Raw genomic sequence first — 21,049 nt, 5'->3', positions numbered from 1 at the left:
TAAAGGTAAATGAATAATTGAACTGATAAGTGAGTGATAACAAATTTTGGTAACAGTCGTCGACACATTTCAAGATGAGTGCATGACTGGATAGTGATACAGTGTACACATTGGCCTTTGGCCTGACCCCCGTGAACAATTTGAAGACCATGCACTGTCGTATTCGTCAACGGGTGTCGTGAAGTCAGATGTTGGAGTGAGTGTTCATCCCAGCAGGCATCACGCTCAGTTTCCATGCAGCCAAAAACCCAGAAGCGACGATGCATCCTGACCATCCCAGACAGCAGCTTGCTCCCCGGCAGTGTGACATACCAACAAAAGAATCACAATCAGAAACCAATATATTTGTTGCTGTTATTCCTAGTGCTATATAGTGTGTTGCGTGTTTAACAATAGTGCTAATTGATATCGTATTCAGTCCAGATCATCATATGTGTCTCTTTCCGCAGATGCTCCATTCTTTATTATAATGTAGACTGACTATTAACGTTGCCAGATAAAATTCAAGGTGTTGAATTTAGTTGAGTCATCTGTTCCTCCTCACTCAGGAATAAGCTTGGATATTTAATCACTAACTGTGCTCATTGAGCTTCTGCCACCCTAGCATTAGCCACTACTGTCATTTTTTCTCCAAAAGTCTTAAGCATTCCTCTTTTAAGAATAGGTATGGCACAGAAACACAACAAACACATAATTATTACGACAGTTAGTACAAAAATTTCCCCTTTCGCTAACATACCACCCCAGTACCCAAATGTAGACGAGAACCAATCAAAAGAAATACTGTTCTTTTCAGTATTTACTGTCACTTCATTGCTCAACTCACGAATCTTTGACAGTGCTTTTGTGAAGCTTCCTGCTTCGGATGTATTTAAAGGTATATAAGTACAGCATTCCTCCTTTATCATATGACACACGCCTCCTTTACTGGCTAAGAGAAAATCGAGGGCCTGACGATTCTGCCAGGCCATCCTAGATGTCTCATGTAATTGTTCTCCTATTGCACTAAAGGCCTCGTTAGTGTAATTAATAAAACATTGCTGGTTGTAATAAATGTAATTAATCCATTCTGCGTTCTTATTCGGAGTTATCCAGATAAATATCGATTCTAATCCAGACTTAATTTCATTCCTAGCTTTAAATTCTTCTGGAATTCCTCTCGGTTGTCTGATGGTATCTAGATATACACGTCTACCCGGAACATATGCTTTCTTTACTGCGGCCAATTGTCAACAAAAATATTTCATTCAATTACCTTTTCCCCTTTACATTCCTTCCTTTTGTCACTTGCATGTCCCTCTCTTCTCTTTTCCTCAACACCTACTTTCTTTTCCCCTTTTTACCTTCTTTTACTAACTTTTATCTTTCTGTATTTGTAACTTCCTTACTTGCTCTGCCAACAATCCATTTTCCACATAACTTTCCCTTCTTCTACGCCTTCTAACACTTTAGCCCATGGGAAATTGACATATAACCATCTCACTTATTTATTTATTTATTTATTTATTTATTTTTTATTTTTCTTTCCAAACCAATTCAATCTACTATCTTAGCTTCACCTACTTAATGTGAAAATGACGTGCATCGATCTACAATGTTTCATCTTACTCATTTTTATTCGACTTAATGAATTTTCCCTCCATATTCAATGAAAAGAAAGAATTTACTCACGCTATTCCACTACTTTCGTATAACAATGCTTTTCATTCTCAAATTACTCCATTCCAATTCACTCAATTGGATTTTTCCTCGTCTTCACATACCTTAATTTTCTAATTTTGAACTGAAAACCGGAACTCTTTTTTGTTATCATTCTATCCTTTCTTGGCGTTATTCTGGCATTAACATAATCTAAAGCACCTAAAATAACCAAACATAATTTTTCTAGACCTTTCGCCCCTAAATTCATCGTTTTCCAACTGAAAAAACATTTATTGTTCTGGGAACTCCATAGGCTCTCGGACGTTATGTTGCACACCCTTAGCTTCAAAACGATTTCTAAAAAAAAACCGAACGTTTTCGATTCCTAACGAGACGTGCTATCGGTTCTATCTAAAACAATACATTTTAAACCGTCTTCCTCTTCAAAAACGTTTTTCTCGTCTCAATGAGTACTGTATTGTTCCCTTTTTCCTTTTCCTTCGATATTTTTCTGTTAATCCTTTCAGTTACGTGGGCCGATTAAACGCTGGACAACCATATAGACAAGAAAGATAAGAATACAGGAAAGAATACAAACACTTACAACATTGAACAAACATAAAACAAGACAGAGGGCCCACAAAAATTTAAGTTAATTAGTCTAATTAAGCCAGTGCACATTGAGACCATGCGCCTACACAACTACCGAGTTAGGGTTATGGTTTTCCTCTTCTACACAATTTCCCGAATTTTACGTACTGGCCGTGCACTCATTTTTGGCTGTCGGCGTTGTAACCTCACCCTTCAGTGCTGTCGCCGTGGGTGTAGGTTTCTCTGGACTTTAGTGCGTTGGTACCCTTCTCGCCTGTATCGTCACATTAAGGTTTAGCATATTATCCGTCACTTTAGTCCGTACTGTCGTTAACACATTTGGTTTTCGGTAGTCCATCGGCACTCCGACTGGTTGCACGTCTTTATATTTATTTTAAGTGAAAATCAAAATCCCCACTATAAGATGCCCTATCCATTTTGAGCATTCTATCCCAAAATTCTAACTAGAAGATAAACAATTTATTTTTTAAATTGTCAGTTCTAAATTTCAAATTTTGCTTTTTCACTAAATACAGTCACTGGATCAGTTTAACCATTATCCTTGTCAGAATCATTTACCCTGATTTGAGTGTTTGAGTGTTCTCTTTTGTAGGTTGATCACATCCGAGAAAAAATTTGTATGCACTTTTTATTTGCATTTTCTTTTGATTTTCAACGTGTTATCTTGCTGTTGGCCATTCCCCTCGAGGCAGATGACCAGGATAGATTGTTAAATTGTCAATTTAACCCAAGAAAAGACGTTTTTATTGTTATGATTCACTCTTTGTTCTGCCTTTTATAAAAATCATAACCTATATATGATCTTTTCAGTAAGTAAATTTGTTCAAAATAACAGTATTTTGCAAAGAAAGTAGGTAATTCACGCTCAAAGTGAATGATTTTGCCAAAAATGAAAAATACCATCCCAAAATGTTCTCAATGTGGGCGATTTTCTAATGGTGAATGGTTATCTTAATTGATTTTTGTTAATCAATTTGACAAACATTGTAAATTTTGTAATATTACAACATTTCTTCTGTGTAATATTTTTATATCCGTCCAAATTTCGTAATTTGAATCTCAAAAAACAGTTATATGGAGAGCTTATTCAGAAGACAATTTTTCATCAATTTCGGAAAAAACTAGGTTTTAACTTATTTTTACGGAATGTCTCAACTTCCCCCCTGAGTTAAAACCTAAGTTCACAATCTATGTCTCTCTTTCGTCTGACTCATCCCATAATACTCGGAATTTCAGTAATTCAAACTTGTCTTCTATCGCAATTGCACTATTTATACACGTCCTTCTACTCAATCAAGGAAGCAAGGTTTAGGGCGCTCTGAGGAGAGGGATGACTGAGCATGGGCGCCAAGAGTGGACTGAGAGTGTGATCGTGGCCACTGTGTTGTGCGGTGCAGAGACGATTCAGTTTTTTTTCTTTTTAAGACGACAGCAGTGTGCGTGTGTGTGTGTCGTCGTATCGATACTAATAACTAAATGGAGTGGAATGGAACTATGATGACTATAACATGAAACCAAACGAGACGTCACGCTCTATAGAGAATTTATCGACCTATTTCATCATCGCCTACAATCAGCGCAAAATTTTTTTCCAACATTCTGCTTCTTAAAAAGAACCTAAAAAGAAATCCGTCATTAAAAGCGCAATTAACCACCAGTCCATCGTCCCAAAAACAATGGTTCTAAGTCAAGGGTGGGCAAACTTTTGGCGTCACGAGCCTGGGGACACATCCAGTTTTTCTCATTTACAGTTATGATGTTATATTTCATTATATTTATTTCATGTTTATCTATTTTGTGTATATGTATGAACCCCTACTGAACACCAGCATACCTTCAGGGCAATTGCAGTTGATTCAACAAGGTTCGTTTGCTTTCGGAACGGACTAATCCCGTTTCAATCCAATTGATTCAAATTGATAATGTGTTTCGATTTACAATAGTTTCATCATTCCATATTTACTGCTAGAACCAATTAAACGTATAAGTAGAGATACAACTGTGTTATTGTAGTTGTGCACGTATGTAGTATTTCTGTCATGTCCAGCATGGTCGCCGTGACGACCGTCTAATTTGCGTGTGTCCTTCTTAAGGGCTTGCCTGTTCTGAGTAAAAGCCTGTTTTATGAGTATTCCTAGTCTGAGTTCCTGTTTGCCTGTAAGCCAGTTGCTGTTTTGTTTATTCCCTAAGCGTTGGACAATTTTGCTGAATAGAAGTAACTGGTCGTTAAGCGATTGAGATCTGGTCTGGTCTGCACTTAACTCAACCATTCCTGCAGTAGTATCTTATAATATTTACAAAATAAGATTCTGTAATATTTTCGAAGTCTGTTGTAGTATTTTTGAAGGGTTTTTTTCTTTTTTAGTAGCGCTAGTATTAATGCTGTTGTAGTTTTGTAGCAGTATTCTTGCAGAATTTCTGTAGTTGGTCTTTTTAGAACTATAGCCGTACCATATACTATGTCCCGTTTTTCAAGCTCTATATTCCGTTTTCTAGTAATTTCATAGAATTTCTGTAGTAGGATTTACATTATCGTAATACTTTACCATCCCATTTCTTGTTCTCCTTTGGTTTACTGCACATGAATGGCTGGATTAAACCCTAGAGGTTTAATTCTGACCCAATTGTGGAAAAATGTATTTGATAACGTTACTTCCGGCGCCGTCACAAACGGCAGCCACTCCAGCAGCTCCCGTGTTATTTTCGCTACTTTTGTGATTTATTTATTTTTATTTATTTTTGCTTACTTTATCAGTGCCTTGCAAAAATTCCTACAACTGAAGATACTTACGTATTTACTTTTAGCACAGGCGCTGGGCAATGGAGTAAAAGCGCGCATGTCCTGTTTATAGTTCCTAACACTTACCCAATCAAAACGTTTGAGTTTCTTTGCTACAGCTTCTGGATAAAACGTTCGTTCTCGGTTAAGGTTTTTTCCTGCGAGTTTTTATTAGAAATGTCTTGATAGTGAACCTAAATCGTTTAATTAGCTTTCTTATAAAGTATTTTTAGCAATTTATATCCAAAACAGGGACTGCTGGTGTGACTACGTGACTGTAAACTAGAGTTACTGAAGTTTTCCATAACATGAGCATCACCTAGAGGCAGTGGAAAATAGTGCTTATGCACTGTGACTCTCCTATTCATCCCGTTAAGCACTTTTATTTCGGTTGCACTCCACAGTGCAGAGACATCTTGGGGTCAATTTATACACACTGTCCCTTTAAAAGATTTCGAGTGCATGTTTCTTATGAAACCATATTCTAAGAATTATATTTTACACATTTTCGTCATATCTCACATTTTTTCTTTTTTCCTGTAATATTTTTAATTTTGGTACTTTCGAGCTTCCATACCTCAGGGCCAGTGAGCCCTTCATGAGGTAAAATGTACTTGTACTTTCCAAATCCTCAACCGTTTTGGCATGTTATACAGTAGTGTCACACTTAACCGGGCCGCTGTCTCTAGGATGCGTCATGGTCTGCAACTGCAGCGTCGCTCTTTGGATCTCCGGTTGCACTTTCGGACCCGCAATTTCCATTCGCCGCTGCGATTTCTCGAGCTCTGCTCCTAGTAACAATCATATCAGACAATTTATTATCACACACAGCTTTGTCATCCACATCTTGTTTTCCTAATTTTAACGTTACTGCCCTGTTGATCTTGCTTGGTCCCGTTGACGGTGGCAGCGTGAGCCGTGGTACCGCGGTTCAGATGGTACCATTTTGAGCTGCCCTCGACCTGGACTGCGGCCGGCGTTGCCCTCACGACGGTGTACGGTCCCTCACGCCTCGGATGGTTCCACTTTCGTTGAAACCTTGATGTAGACGAGATCCCCTGGGACGTATTTTCAAATGGTTGTTCGACCTTGGACTCTTGTCTCTTAACCAGCCGGTAGATGACAGCCGTCAATTGTCCCATTCAGTCTCTCAGTTCAGTTTGTAGTTGCTCAAGTGGCGGTCCCTTGTAGGGACCTCCTAGATGCGGCGCTGGTCTGCCTGTTAGCATTTCATGCGGTGTTAAATGCGTGATCCAATGAGTTTGCATGCGATAACTCATCAGCGCTAACTGTAGCGCATCCCCTCAGTTGAGCCTAGTACTCACAAAGATCTTGTTTATCTTTGATTTTAATATTCCATTTACTCTTTTCCATTATTATTCTCTCCGTCTACCGTGGCCTGTAAATACGGAGACCTACTCCCTTATTTCTCCAGCTATTTCACACCCCCCCCTTGCATAACATTTTTAAATTGTGCACTTGTATCTGATATAAAGTCAAAGGTATTCCCCTGTTACCTATTCTCCTTAATAATCCTCCTGATGCTCCTGCATCTGGAGACACATCACCGTTTTCCTGGAAAGCAGATTCAAAATACAATCTTAGCAGTATTTCTGTGTTAAAAATAAAATAATTCACAATCCAAACGTATCAATATTCCTCAGATTTGTAAACACTACGTCAATCAACAAGATTCTAGCGTGATTCAATGCAGACTCGTGTTGTTCGTTATCACCGCCTCGTCGACGGCCTTGGCCGTCTGGCTCAGGCCATTGTGACGTTCCACTCGCAATCCGCTGTAGGAATGCGCCCATGAGCTTTATCAGTGCCACACTGACCTTGGCGCCCAGTCGTCTACCTCTTTCTCCTCGAAACTGGCTGCAATCAGTTCAGATTGCCCCCTGCTCACTGTTTGAGGACAGCCTGGATGTGCTCCAGTGTCCCCACGACCCTGCTGTAGACAAGCGGCGCAGACAACGGATGAGTGAACGTCTTTGTTTGTTCTTTGCTTGTTTTTCTTTCCATCTTCAGCCTTTTTCAACAGTGCGTCTGACTTCTGAATCCTGTTAAATCGGTCATGTTTACAAACTCGGATGTTTAGTCTAGGTTTAATGACCATGAAGACATCACCTTAGCAATTAAAATCTTAAATTTTTCATGGTCTTCCTCAAGATCGAGTAATCTGCTCCTCATTGTCTTTTCAAAATGCTTGCCAAATTGTTTCCTCAATTTACCCAAACTATACTTATCACGTTTATCGGAACAAGATCTCACAAATCTAAAGGCCACACGCAAACGGAGCACTTGACGAATTAAGTAATCCCTCCACTTTTATTTATTTTCCATACAGCAAAGGAGCGAAAGACGGGGGAAAGACGGGGGAAAGACGGGGGGAATACATACTAGGGTGGTCCTTAATGGGGGTCGATTTTTTTTTTTTTGAAATATTGGGCTCTGACCCCCCGCATATGTTCTTATATCGATAAAAACACACTGTGTGCAATTTTGAACAATTTGGATAATATTTAGAGGTAGCTCAACGACTTTGAAATTTCCCAAAATGGTAAAATTTTGGCAATTTTCGAGAAAAAACGGAAATCTTAACCCTATGTGTACGGCGTTTTAGAACATCCAATTTCAGTCCATTGCTTATAATTGTAACACAAGAAAAGTTACAAGTAACTTTGTACACTAGGTCTGATATAATGTGCGAAAAATCCTTATTTTTCATACCAAAATTTCAGAGGCCTTGAGCGACCTCTAAATATCCTTTGATTTTGATGAAACTTTGCCTAATTACGTTTTGTATATATTGGAACATATTCAAGGGGTCAGAGCATGAAATTTTAAAAGTCGAAAAATAAGGACCACCCTAATACATACGGTTGAGCTCAACTCACACAGAGCGAAAGACGGGGGAAAGACGGGGGTGGGGTGGGGGTGAGCTTTGGGTGCGAGAACAACCCACAAAAAGCAAGACACTTTAACGCACATACAAGACCGTAAAATGTAGAATAAGCAGTCACTCCATCATTCATCCATGCGTCCTTAACTCCTCTCCCAACGCCAAACAACACAAAAAAAACAAAAAAGACAAAAAGAAACACAGGTTCTCCTAGCCCTTAAACAGTTAAGTATAAATCACCCGCGCACACTCACTCAGGTGGCCGGGGGAGAAACCGAACCGAACAGAACACACATCCACAGACAGAGAGACACACGCACAATTATCGCCAGCTGGCACACACACCAACATTTCCGAATGAGACATTTCCCAGACTGAAAACATGTCAGCAATTCTCACACATTCTTTGTATCGCTTGTTTCTATGCGAATATATCTTAATAATACAACATCTGATTACTGCTCATTTTTCTAACGTCGGTATAACTTTTCAGATTGTAGAAAATGGCGAGGTTCCATGCACCACACTTTTTCCTAAGTGCAAGGTTACATATCCCTCCCAAACCATCAATCGACTAGGGAAACACATAAAACATGCCCCGTATTAACCACACATAGATCGTCTACTCCCGAACTGTCACTTCAGCAAATGATGACGTCTCATCACCGTTTCCATACAGATCACAAGACAATTATAAATCTACAAATACCGACGCCGCTGCACCATTTTATCCAGGTAAAATTAGCCTTTTTCCTTTTTCAAGCAGCCTACGTCCCAAAACAAACAGGATTCTTTGAGCACCGAACTCCCGGGACACAAAAAAAATAAATAAATCTCAACTCAGTTTACATATCTCATCCGTCCGAACTTGGGCCTGATTATAGACGGAAAATTCCACGTGCACGCATTTTCATAATTTAGCTCCGACGTCACAGGCTCCTGTCCTCCCACGAATCTCGACAAGCAAACCGAAATAAGGAGAGAAAAAACTTTCCTTACCTCACTCGCTTATTCGAGACAGGTCCACTGAGAAGTCCTCCTCCCTTTTCTTTTTTACTTAATTAGTGCCAGTCCACGTTGGGCGCCAAATGTTGGAGAAATTGGAGGTCCGATAATCGAGAGAAAAGTCTTCTCATATGTGGATAAGAGAAATAGACAGGAGCCAGCCTCGTTACGGAGGGAGATGTCACTTTATTGATGCGTCAATAAAGATCTAACAGAGCTAGGAACATGACAATGTATTTAAAGCTGGTAGTGACGATTAGGCTTCGATTGAGTACACCCCAAAAGGCGGTCCTGTATCACGTATCAAGTACAGAGCGTCCCGTCCCTTGCACGCTATCTTCAAGGAAACTTAATGTCTGCCAAGAGTATCTTCAAGGATGTCTACCCGACCTTTTTCCCACAACTGTAAGCAAGTCTTTCTAAATTTCTACATGTATGCAAATCCATTCTACAAATGCAAGTGTATTTACCACAACAGCTTCTTTGGACGTTGCTTCTTGTACCGTTCGTTTCGCCACATTATTTCCATTTACAAATGAATAGATCCGTAAAATTAGACCCAATATGGTAGTTAGCGCTCCCCTTTCGAATGACACCTTTTCCATGATGATGGTTGGTTCTTGCTAGTTTTATTCATGCATGAAGCCCGAAGTTGCATTAAACCTGCGTCTTCCTTGACACATATATTCCACCTGTCTCATGCTTTACACGTAGGGCTCCTATGGCGGCCGTTAGGAAAAAAATGCGTAAATTGGCCGCATTCGTTGCATTAGCCGCTGGGTTCTAAGCTAGGGAAAAAAGTTGTGGCTTCTTTACAGTAATTACAATCTAGTGTACCTTATTTACCAGGAGATTAGACGTGGCACTTTAGGAAAAACCTGTAGTAAACGGGCAAAATCTGGTTGATAAGGCATTAAAAATATGCAAAGTTTCTATAAAATGTCTATACTGTATAGTCTAACAGTGAAAGTTGATTAAATTGTTATGTCAAGAGATAAAAAGGCTTCCTTGGGGGGTTAAAGTTAGACCACAGTCACGGCCGTCGCTCTGGGGGTAAAGCGTTGGTCTGGGGATTAAGAGGTCGCAGATTTGATTCCCGGCAGGGCAAGACACTGAATCCCTTATGCCCCCGATAAGTCGCCTTGCATGGCCAACGCTGATATCGGTCTGTGAGTGTGTGTGAATGAGTAAGTGTGAAGCACATTGTAAAGCGATTTGGGAGGTCTTCATTGGCTTCAAAAGCGGTATATAAATGCAGACCTTTTACCATTTACATGGTCAACACTGCTGTTTTAGGATTATTATTTGGTTGAAAAGTGAAAGTTGTACCAACATCTTATTCAAAACATTGAAAAGATGATTTTTTTTTGTGTGTGGGGGGGGGGGCAATTTAAACAATACTACACAATTTAAATGCGACAACTATTCGACTTAATTATGTGTAATATAAGACCAGCTTTATCTTTAAATCCAACGTTTAAGATGTCTATGTGGTTGATAAGTGGGAATTCAAAAAGCGACTTTGTCAAGATGTTGAAGAGATGATTTTGGTAGTTCAATTTGGACCACATTAAAGGGCGTCACCAAAAAACATCAATTGTTTTTGGACCTAATTTTGTCCACATCGGATGGGATGTGCAAGAAAGAGAAAAGAAAGAAACAAAAGGATATCAAAACAAAACTTGTAGAAATAACCCACCCATTACCTGCACTGCTTATCCTCAGTAGGGTCGCGGGGTTGTTGGAGCCCATCCCAGCCATCTTTGAGCAGTGGGCAGGGGACACCCTGAACTTGTTGCCAGCCAGGACATACAGTGAACGGTCACAGTCACTCGCTCATTCGCACCTAGGGACAATTTGGACCGGCCAACTAACCAAAAATGCATTTATTTTGGGGAATGTGGGAGGAAACCGGATTGCCCATATGAAACCCAGGCCAGCACGGGGAGAACATGCAAACTCAACACAGGAAGGTTTGATCCCACGACCTCAGAACTGTGCCGTGGACATGCTAACCACTCAACCGCCGTGCCGCTTAGAAGTAACCCACCTAGCAAAAAAGGTTGAAAATATGTTAGAAAATGCCAAAGTTTCTTTAAAAAAATGGCTTTGCCAAGATGTTGTAAAGCAAACTTTAGATGGGTTTAATCTGGACCACGTTAGACAACATAAACTCAACAACAATTATTTTTGTGTTAAACAAGGAAAAAAAAACACAACTGGTAGAATAGAGTTGCCTTTATTGTCATAAATTAAAACGCAGTGGACATTCTTTACCGAAACATAATGCAGGAAAAACGTAATAAACAAAAGACTGGTTGCAAAAATGTTAAGAAATACGCTAACGTTCCATCCATTTGGATAAAAAGTGAAAGTTTAAAAAGCATCTTTATCAAGGCGTTAAAAATGTGATGTTTTGGGGGATCAATTCGAACCAGATTAGATGATGTAAACCCAACAAAAACAACAATTTTTTAAACTAAATTTGATCCGCATTGAATGGGTTTACACAACTTAATTGTAGACCTCTATTTTTGATTACAGTAAACCCATGCAAGAGGAAATATCTGTAAACTTTTAGCAATTAGCAAATGTGTTCAAAACCCCCATTGGCCCAGTTCTAAACATCCATCCATTTTCTGCACCGCTTATCCTCAGTAGGGTCACGGGGTGCTCGAGCCCATCCCAGCAGTTTTCAGGCAGTGGGCAGGGGACACCCTGAGCTGGTTGCCAGCCAGTCGCAGGGCACATTTAAAAACATTTAAAACAATAAAGTAGCATATATTAAGTACGACATTATTAAAAGATATAGAGAAAAAAATGACATTTTATATGCCTGACTTCATCTGGTACAACAGACTAGTAGGTGGATGCAGAAGGCCGAGGACAGGGCAGATAAAAATATAAATGAATTCTAGTACTTATGCTTGCAATAATTGTCATGCTTTCAGAAGACTTTGTTCCTTTAATCGCCTCCCTTTTTCAAATAAGAGTCCCAGTTGTCGATTGGTTACGGCTAGATTCCATAACAAGATAATCATAATAAGCGCAAGCTTCGTTATTATACCACCGAGTTGCAAAGTCCTTTCAAATCACAGGATATTCTCAACTGAACAAAGGGAGAGGCATTATGGGAGATAATTCAGCCAATAGTATATCAAAATTTCCATGATGCTGTAACACAACTAATAACAGTCCAGCATTTTATATGACGTCGAGAGGCATCTTATAGACGTTACTACATTCACACCAACACTGCAACGTCTGAAATTTATGGGTTTTAGGGTACACACATTTTTTTTATATAGTGGATGTCGTATAATGAGAAAAATGCCAAAAAGAAGAGCCGAAAAAGCATCTTTATTCAAACCCTAAAATAAAAATGGATAATGTTAAGAACTATATATATATATATATACTGGACTGTCTCAGAAAATTAGAATATTGTGATAAAGTTCTTTATTTTCTGTAATGCAATTAAAAAAACAAAAATGTCATACATTCTGGATTCATTACACATCAACTGAACTATTTCAAGCCTTTTATTATTTTAATATTGCTGAATTTGGCTAACAGCTTAAGAAAACTCAAAAATCATATCTCAAAATATTAGAATATCATGAAAAAGTATACAAGTAGGCTATTCAACTGATCACCTGAATCATCTAATTAATTCGAAACACCTTGCGAGGGTTTCCTGAGCCCTAAAAACACTCAGCTTGGTTCAGTAAACTAAATCACATGTATGGGGAAGACTGCTGATCTTACTGCTGTCCAGAGGACCATCATTGATACCCTCCATCAGGAGGGTAAGACACAAAAAGAAATTTCTCAAAGAGCAGGCTGTTCACAGAGTGCTGTTTCAAAGCATATCCACAAAAAGTCTGTTGGAAGGGAAAAATGTGTCCGGAAACGCTGCACAACCAAGAGAGATGACCGCAGCCTTAACAAAATTGTGAAGAAGAGCCGCTTCCAGAATTTGAGGGCGCTTCAAAGACAGTGGGCTGAAGCTGGAGTCCAGGTATCAAAAGCCACAGTTCACAGACGTGTCCGGGAAATGGGCTACAATAGCTGTATTCCCATGGTCAAGCCACTTCTGAACTCAAGACAACGGAAGAAGCGTCTGACTTGGGCTATGGAGAAGAAGCACTGGACAGTTGCAGAGTGGTCCAAAGTCCTCTTTTCAGACGAAAGCAAGTTTTGCATTTCATTTGGAAGTCAAGGCGCCAGAGTCTGGAGAAAGGCTGGAGAAGAGCAAAATCCAAGTTGCTTGAAATCCAGTGTGAAGTTCCCACAGTCAGCAATGGTTTGGGGAGCCATGTCAGCTGCTGGTGTTGGTCCACTGTGTTTCATCAAGTCCAGAGTAAATGCAACTGTGTACCAAGAGATTTTAGAGCGCTACATGCTTCCATCTGCTGAAAAGCTCTATGGAGATGAGGATTTCATTTTCCAGCATGATCTGGCACCTGCCCACAGTGCCAAAACCACCAGTAACTGGTGCACTGACCATGGCATCACTGTCCTTGATTGGCCTGCTAATTCCCCTCACCTGAACCCCATCGAGAATTTGTGGGGTATAGTTAAGAAGAAGATGAAAGACACCAGACCTACAAATGCAAATGAGCTGAAGGCCGCTATCGAAGCATCCTGGGCATCAATAACACCTCAGCAATGCCACAGGCTGATTGCCTCCATGCCACGCCGGATTGATGCAGTAATCCGTGCAAAAGGATTCCCAACCAAGTACTGAGTGCATCAATGGACATTTTCAAATGTTTGATTTAGTTTTGCTGTTATAAAATTATTTTTTTACTTGGTCTGAGGAAGTATTCTAATATTTTGAGATAGGATTTTTGAGTTTTTTTCAGCTGTAAGCCAAAATCAGCAATATTCAAATAATAAAAGGCTTGAAATAGTCCAGTTGATGTGTAATGAATCCAGAATGTATGACATTTTTGTTTTTTTAATTGCATTACAGAAAATAAAGAACTTTATCACAATATTCTAATTTTCTGAGACAGTCCAGTATATATATATATATATATATATATATATATATATATATATTACAGATATTATTTAATTTTCCTGCTCACTCACTGGTCAAATACTTTGGTTCCACTTTAAGAAGCATTGGTCTAAGAATCAGTACCATGCAGTACCACTGATTGACAGATTAATCCTAGGTAACCCGCAGGGGTTGTCACCAGTTTCCAGAATGGATGTGTGGATTAACCAGTAAGGAATTGAGCACCCTTGCAAATCCCTTCAATCCGTTCACACCAAAATGTCTCACTCTTAAATCTTCCGTCCTCCACGTTTTGCCTCGTGATGCTCACATAATTTGTTTCATGACCACGCTTGCTACTTAATATATATAATAATCTTTCAAGAAAATAAAATGGGAATCTCTTTAGTCTGTTCCTGCCTCCCTTCAGTGAAAATAGTAGCATTTCAAATAACGCACCATTAATATTATATCTATTATACAATAACTGCATTATTAAAATTAATTGAAAGTATTTTTCATACTTTATTTGCATGGATATTGTGTTGCTCTCTCCAGTGTGCATAGAAATAAGTCTATCAAATGTAGTTGCCATGTGATCTTGGTTAAATCTGAGTAAACTACAGAAAGTCAAGTCATGTTTACTGTATTTATATAGCCCTTAATGACAAGGAGTCTCAAAGGGCTGCACATACCACAGACTGTTGCAAACTACAGACTATTATGACACCATCCCCTGATCTAAAACCTACATGAGGGCAAGGAAAAACTCATAAACTTCAGAATGAGGAAAATGAAGAAACCTTGAGAAGGGACCGCACATGAGGTCATCTCCCTTCCGGGATGACCAGGCTGCAGTCAATGTTGGATTAACAAACAATAGATTAAAAAAAATATATATAGAATCATAAAAGTAAAAGAAAAAAAAAGAAAAATATGGTTCTAGATTTCGGTCTAAAAGAAAAAGCCACTACCTTAGGCACAAAAGGGATGGCTTACTGTTCTTCAGAACGTATCAATAATTTGGTGCAGCAAAAACTTAAGTAACAGGGATATTTTGTGAAAAATTAATGTTGGAAATGTTCCAAATCATCTCCATGTTGAATTAAATGAAAAGCGAAGGCTCGGGGGAGGACCTTTAAAACAGTTTGGAATTTTCTTATCTTGATATTTTTTTGAGCAGTCCTCTTTTGTTCTCCTTGCAATTAAAAATTAATTGATGTCTTCTCTCCTTCTTTTGAGTGTCTACAAAATATAAACTTATCAAGTGCTTTAAAAGAATCTAAGTGGTTAGCGTGTCCACAGCACAGTTTTGAGGTCATGGGATCGAATCCTCCTGTGGGGAGTTTGCATGTTCTCCCCTAGGCTTGGACTACTAACGCTATGAGTATATCCTTGAATGCCCTTCAGTGGTGAGAGTGAGCGTTTGGTCTGCATTTATTTAAAAAAAAAAATCTTAACTTTTGATAGAAATGACCTAGAGACTCGCGTTTTCTTTCTGACATACGGAGAAATTTGTGGCAGGCCAGTTAAAATCATCACATTGGTTGGGTCCGGCCTGCTGGCCCTTTGTTTGACATGCCTGACCCAGACTCACTGATAATACCCAGATTTTGAGCTATATCATTCAGCCCTGCAATACATTTAGGAAAGAAACCTGGGTTTATGGTTTTTCAGCACAATCATTTTACATTGGCCATGTTTTGAGTGCAAGTCTGAGCATGTTTTCTTTCCTGCTGCATCCCCGTACCAGGTCTGGATGCTCCCTTGCATCGGTATGCCTTCTCAGAGTGGCATCTCTCAGGCCTGGATCTCCTCCAACTGACCTCAGAGGACCTGGACAGGCTCGGAGTTTCCAAAATCGGCCACCAAGAATTGATCCTTGAGGCCGTGGAAAAGCTGTGCTCCCTGGTGAGGCCTTGCTCCATGCGGTCTTGTGTATTATCTGTACAGTAGGTGACCATGGTGACAGGGAGTCTAGGGATTCTTATCTTGAGGGCATTGAAGATGTCATGTGTTTGTCCTCACAATCATTTACAGTCTAATACCAAATTGAAGCACATGTTGTTAAACATCGTGTTCTGTCCTGAACACGTTTTGGCCTTTAAAATTTAATATCAGCTCTGAAAATCTGAAGTTTTCCTGGAAGTTGAACAATATTGTCGTATCCATTGACTTCACATCTCAAAATCTTACTTTGAAAACAGTTTAAAGTGGGCATGTCAAACTCGGGCCGGATCCAGATTTTATGTTTTCAGGTGAAAGAAGTGCGAACGCCAAATATCAAGCTTCTTTTTTCAGTACTAATCTGTATTATTCCGCCTAGATTTTAAGCCTACCCTAAACATTATAATCAAGGATGGAAGGGGATCTTTTCTCACCTTTAACCGTCTAACCTTTATTCACAATGGGAAAAAGTGATTATTTTTTAAATTTGAACATTGAACGTGTTAACAAAGTGTTTATTTTAACAGTTGAATAAATAGCTTTACATCAGAACCAACACACCACACTAAACAAACTCAAGTGGGAGCTATGAATAAAATAGGCTTGCCTCAATTGTCATAATGCTTTGAAATGAATAAAAAAGAAATACAAAATAAGGATTTTAGCATTGACCGGTCGATAACATCAGATACAACTACCATGCTGGGCCTACTGTAGCTGAGAAAATACTGCACAATATTGTCTTCATCACAGAGAAAACCTGTTCACTACAATAAGTAGTCTCAAACATGGTTAGAACCATTGTTTACACCTTTATTGCCCTTCTGGAGCATTTGGTTTGCATTTATCTAAAAAAAATCATACATTTTGATAGAAATGAACTTGAGACTTCCTTCCTTTTTTTTTTTTGACATACTCAGAAATTTGCAGCGGGTCAGGTTAAAGGTAAAACGCTCGTCTTGGGATCAAGAGGTCGCAGGTTCGATTCCCGGCTCCTCTGTGTCATATGTCGAAGTGTCCTTGGACAAGACACTGAATCCCATATGCCCCCGATAGCAGGTAGTTGCCTTGCATGGCTGATGCTGCTATTGGTCAGTTAGTGTGTAAAAGGAAAAAGTGTGAAGCACGTTGTAAAGCGGCCATTTGTTTGACATGCCTGGTTTAGAGACAACATGTCTTTTTGCTGTGCTGTTTTAAAAAACAAGCCCAGGCTCCCAAATATCGGAGATAATTATTAATGAAGTGATTAATGGCTTGTTGAATTATAACAGGTTGAAGACTAAAAAAAACCCTCAGCAGGTAGCCTATTTAGGCTCGCACCAAAAATGAATATTTCAGGCCACGAACGAAAACGTCTAACGTTTGGCCGTAACAGCAATACCCAAATAAATGCAGTCAACGCCCTGGATACACAATAAATCCGTTCTAAAGTCGGGATCGCAAAGTGAAATGGCTCTATAGCAGGGAATAGAAATCTATGGTAGTTAGCTTAAGCATTTTAAAGATCCGGTACCCCAGATAAAATCTTTAAAATAACAATATAGTGTATAGCAAGTACTACTTAATGTGTTATATCTGTATGATTCAATAAAAAAAGAAAAAGAAAACACATGTAAAAAAAAAAGTATATACTTTTGATGTGAGGTGACTTGAGCTGGTACATTGGAGTTAGTGGGTGGATGCAGATGGGGAAGGAGTCGAAAATCAACTGAAAACTAATTTTGAAACTCTTACTTCTGAGAATTGTCTTGGTTGCTTCAATCCGCTCCTTATAATTTTCCCGATTGCCAATTGGTTATTGCCATGCAACTTGGCTAGAGTAGCGATTCGTGTTCTGTCTTTATATTTTTTCAAAAATGACAGGCTTCGTTTTCATAATTGTCATGTCTTTGTTTCTCCCTATAGCATCACTGCAAGTCTTTGGACACATAGCGAATAAATTCAGTCCAAAAAATACAGTATTCTATTGCACAAATGCTCAATGTCTTTACGAAGCACACAATATTCCGAACTGAATGAGGGGAGAGAAAAGCATTATGGGAGGGACTTCAGCGAGTAAAATATCTGCATTTTTATTTTGTCGTAACGCAAACTTATAGCAGACAGGCATCTACAGACCTAACTCTACATATGCACAAAGTTAGATTTTATATAATTTGTTGTTGATGTCATATGGTGGGACGATGCTGTAAAGTGGGGCTGAAAAGACATTCTTTATCATAAAGTGAAAATGTCGTAAATTGGGGTACTTCCTTATTATTATTATTATAATAATCATTATTATTATTATCATTATTATAGTAATGATCATGATGATAATAATAGATTGAAACATTTGGCACTGCCCTGCTTAATTTAAATGGATAAATAGCTGACTGGCATATTACTAGCTGGACAGGGTACCGTATTTTCCGCGCTATAAGGCGCACCTAAAAGCCTTTATTTTTTTCAAAAGCTGACCATGCGCCTTATAATACAACGCGCCTTATACCAGTATATGGATCAATATTAAGTCGGAAAGTCTTGCAACTAAGGCAAGCAGCCGCCGACTAGATTTTCCCCCAAACGCCAAGTAGTCCGCGGTGTATGCTGTGATTTTTTTACCGGCGTTTCATTGGCTAACCAATGTGTCAATCATCATTTGAATCGATCACTATTGGCTAAAGTTATTCGGAGGTCAAGGGGCGGATCCTTTTTATCATTTACAGGCTGGCATTGGCTTAAACGGCAAAACAAAGCCTGCAATTGGCCAAAAAAGATGTGTCAATCATCAGTTGAATCGATCACTATTGGCTAAAGTTATTCCGAGGTCAAGAGGCGGATCCTTTTTATCATTTACAGGCTGGCATTGGCTTAAACGGCAAAACAAAGCCTGCAATTGGCCGAAAATGATGAATGTGTATAGCACGTGGTTGACGGCATACAGAAAGCATTTTTTACCATACTGTATTCGTAAATATTTTATTCTCCTGGATTTACTACACTCACGGATATAAAGGGACATTGGCTGCATATTATTATGAACCCAACGACTTCGGTGAGCTACTCCGGCTATATAGTATCCCTGTATCTTGTTTTAGACTGAACTCGATGTTTCTGTGATAAGCGGTGCAGATAATGGATGGAATGGAGTGTCTATTTTTAAATTAAATTAAAATTTTGTCGACGTTGTCGACGTTCCCGTTGTAGCACCTTATAATCTGGTGCGCCTTATGTATGTCAAAAATAAGACCAAAAAAATATTTTATCGGGGTGCGCCCTATAACCCGGTGCGCCTTATAGTGCGGAAAATACGGTATATATTTTTCAGTCCCCAATAGTTTTTTTTGTGTGTGTTTGATTGTGTTTACCTGCTAAAAAGCTATTTTAACATTATAATCACCCACACTGCCTGACTACACTAACATAAATAACCGTAATCATCTGGAACATGTTTCATAATTAAACATTTGAGTAATAATGCTTCCACTGATGAATATTTGAGTCATATTTCTTAATATCTTCCTATCTTCTTGTTGTAAATCAGTCATACGGCGACAGCGGGGAAAACCTGCATGGCCTGACGGAGAAGCTGCGAAGCGTAGCTCACAATTTGCAGATGGGCATCCAAGGTCGCTGGCAACACAATGACTTTGGTGACCAGAGCGCCACCAAACTGTCTGTTGATGCACTGCACGCTGTGGTGGAGCTCATCGCATCTGTCAAAGGACTTTTCTCCTTACTGAACAGGTCAGTGAAGAGGAAAGTTACCATATTTATTTACACTATAAGGCGCAATGTATGCTTTGTATGCAAAAATAGCCTTTTGTGATATTTTTTTTCATATATGAGTCGCACCTTACTATAAGGCGCATGGAATTAAAACTAAAGTAAGGGTTAGGGTGCCGTATTAGTGAATCCATTGATCGGAAATATATTGATTGAAATATACAGTACCAAATCCCTGATCACAATTGCAAAAATTGATTGCAAAGAGAATCAATACAGCTGACAAACAAAAAAGAGTTAATTTTGATCTCTTAATCACACTATTTTGTAGTCACGATACCACGTTGTTGATGTTATTATTGGGCCGGGCCGCTAGAATATGGTCAGACATTAATACGGTCTGTGCTACAGAAAAGGAAGGGGACCACTGAAATACAATATTGTCTCGCTGACTCGCAAAATCTTTAAAAAACGCACGAGATTCTGAATTGATGGAGGGAAAGGCATTGTGGGAAGCAATTCTGTCGTCCTCAAAGATATAAACGCATGGCCACATGTATTCAACAACATTTGTTGCTTACAAGGTTTAGTTTGAGCTGAAAAAAAGTTAAACAAAATGACTAAAGGAAAATCAAATTACAAGCATTAAAGGAAATCAAAATATAAGCATAGAGTGTTTTGTTAGATGATGCTGCTTATTGTATGAAAGTATGAGGATATCTGCATGAGCGCGGGACGGGTAGAATAGGATGTGTGGTGTGAAAAAGTGCAAGAATGGAATGTTCTAGAACAGACGGTAAGTACCACAAGCAGGGTGATGACTCAGAGGCAGTTGGTAAACAACTGCCAGGAAACCACAACCAGGAGGGGCCAACACGTGATCCTGCAGGGGAGGAAAGACATATCAGAGCGAGCTAATGATAACTGCAGCATACGCATAGCCAATAGAATTATGCTAGGATGTTTTTTGCTGTGCTGTTTGTATATTGTATAGTATAAATTAATGGTGGGCTACCGATTTTTAATCATGTTCTGGTTTCTTATCTTCCCTAACATTTGTATCTGGTACCTTGAGTAAAAATAGTGTGATAATGGGATGAGACCTGTGTAGCAAACTCTCATTGGGAATCATTAGTTGAGCAAACCGAGCGCCAAGCAGGGAGGCAACGGGTACCAATATTGTAAGTTTTGGGTATGACCTGGCCGAGGACCGAACGAGATTCCGGACGGTTGTTCGTAAGTTTAATTTGTTTGTAAGTTGCTTCAGTGCTATATTTTGTATGTTTAGGGTTTATAAAAGTATGTTTAAGGCCTGTATAAGTAAGCTGTATTGTTTTGTACTAAAAAATGAAAAATTCTTAAAATATTATGCTCTATGAAGATAAATAAAGTTGAGTTTAACTTACTTTTGGGAGATGCGCTTCAAGAGGTCCTCCTTAGTGTT

General features: G+C 39.1%; 1 protein-coding gene across 2 annotated transcripts in view; it reads left to right on the top strand.

The window, feature by feature from the left end:
• cnksr1 (connector enhancer of kinase suppressor of Ras 1) overlaps positions 1 to 21,049 on the top strand; it is a 61,813-nt gene that overhangs the window by 3,083 nt on the left and 37,681 nt on the right. For both annotated transcript variants that reach the window (XM_088354880.1, XM_088354879.1), the window contains exons 2-3: positions 15,704 to 15,861; positions 19,424 to 19,626. In XM_088354880.1, the coding sequence (XP_088211006.1) occupies positions 15,704 to 15,861; positions 19,424 to 19,626 (361 nt within the window). The remainder of the gene's footprint in view (positions 1 to 15,703; positions 15,862 to 19,423; positions 19,627 to 21,049) is intronic.

This window comes from Urocampus carinirostris, chromosome 15 (genome assembly GCF_059441175.1).
Source record: "Urocampus carinirostris isolate Australia breed hairy pipefish chromosome 15, RoL_Ucar_1.0, whole genome shotgun sequence".
NCBI classification, from domain to species: domain Eukaryota; kingdom Metazoa; phylum Chordata; class Actinopteri; order Syngnathiformes; family Syngnathidae; genus Urocampus; species Urocampus carinirostris.
Note: the sequence above shows the minus strand (reverse complement) of the source record. Positions and strands in the feature narration are given on the sequence as shown.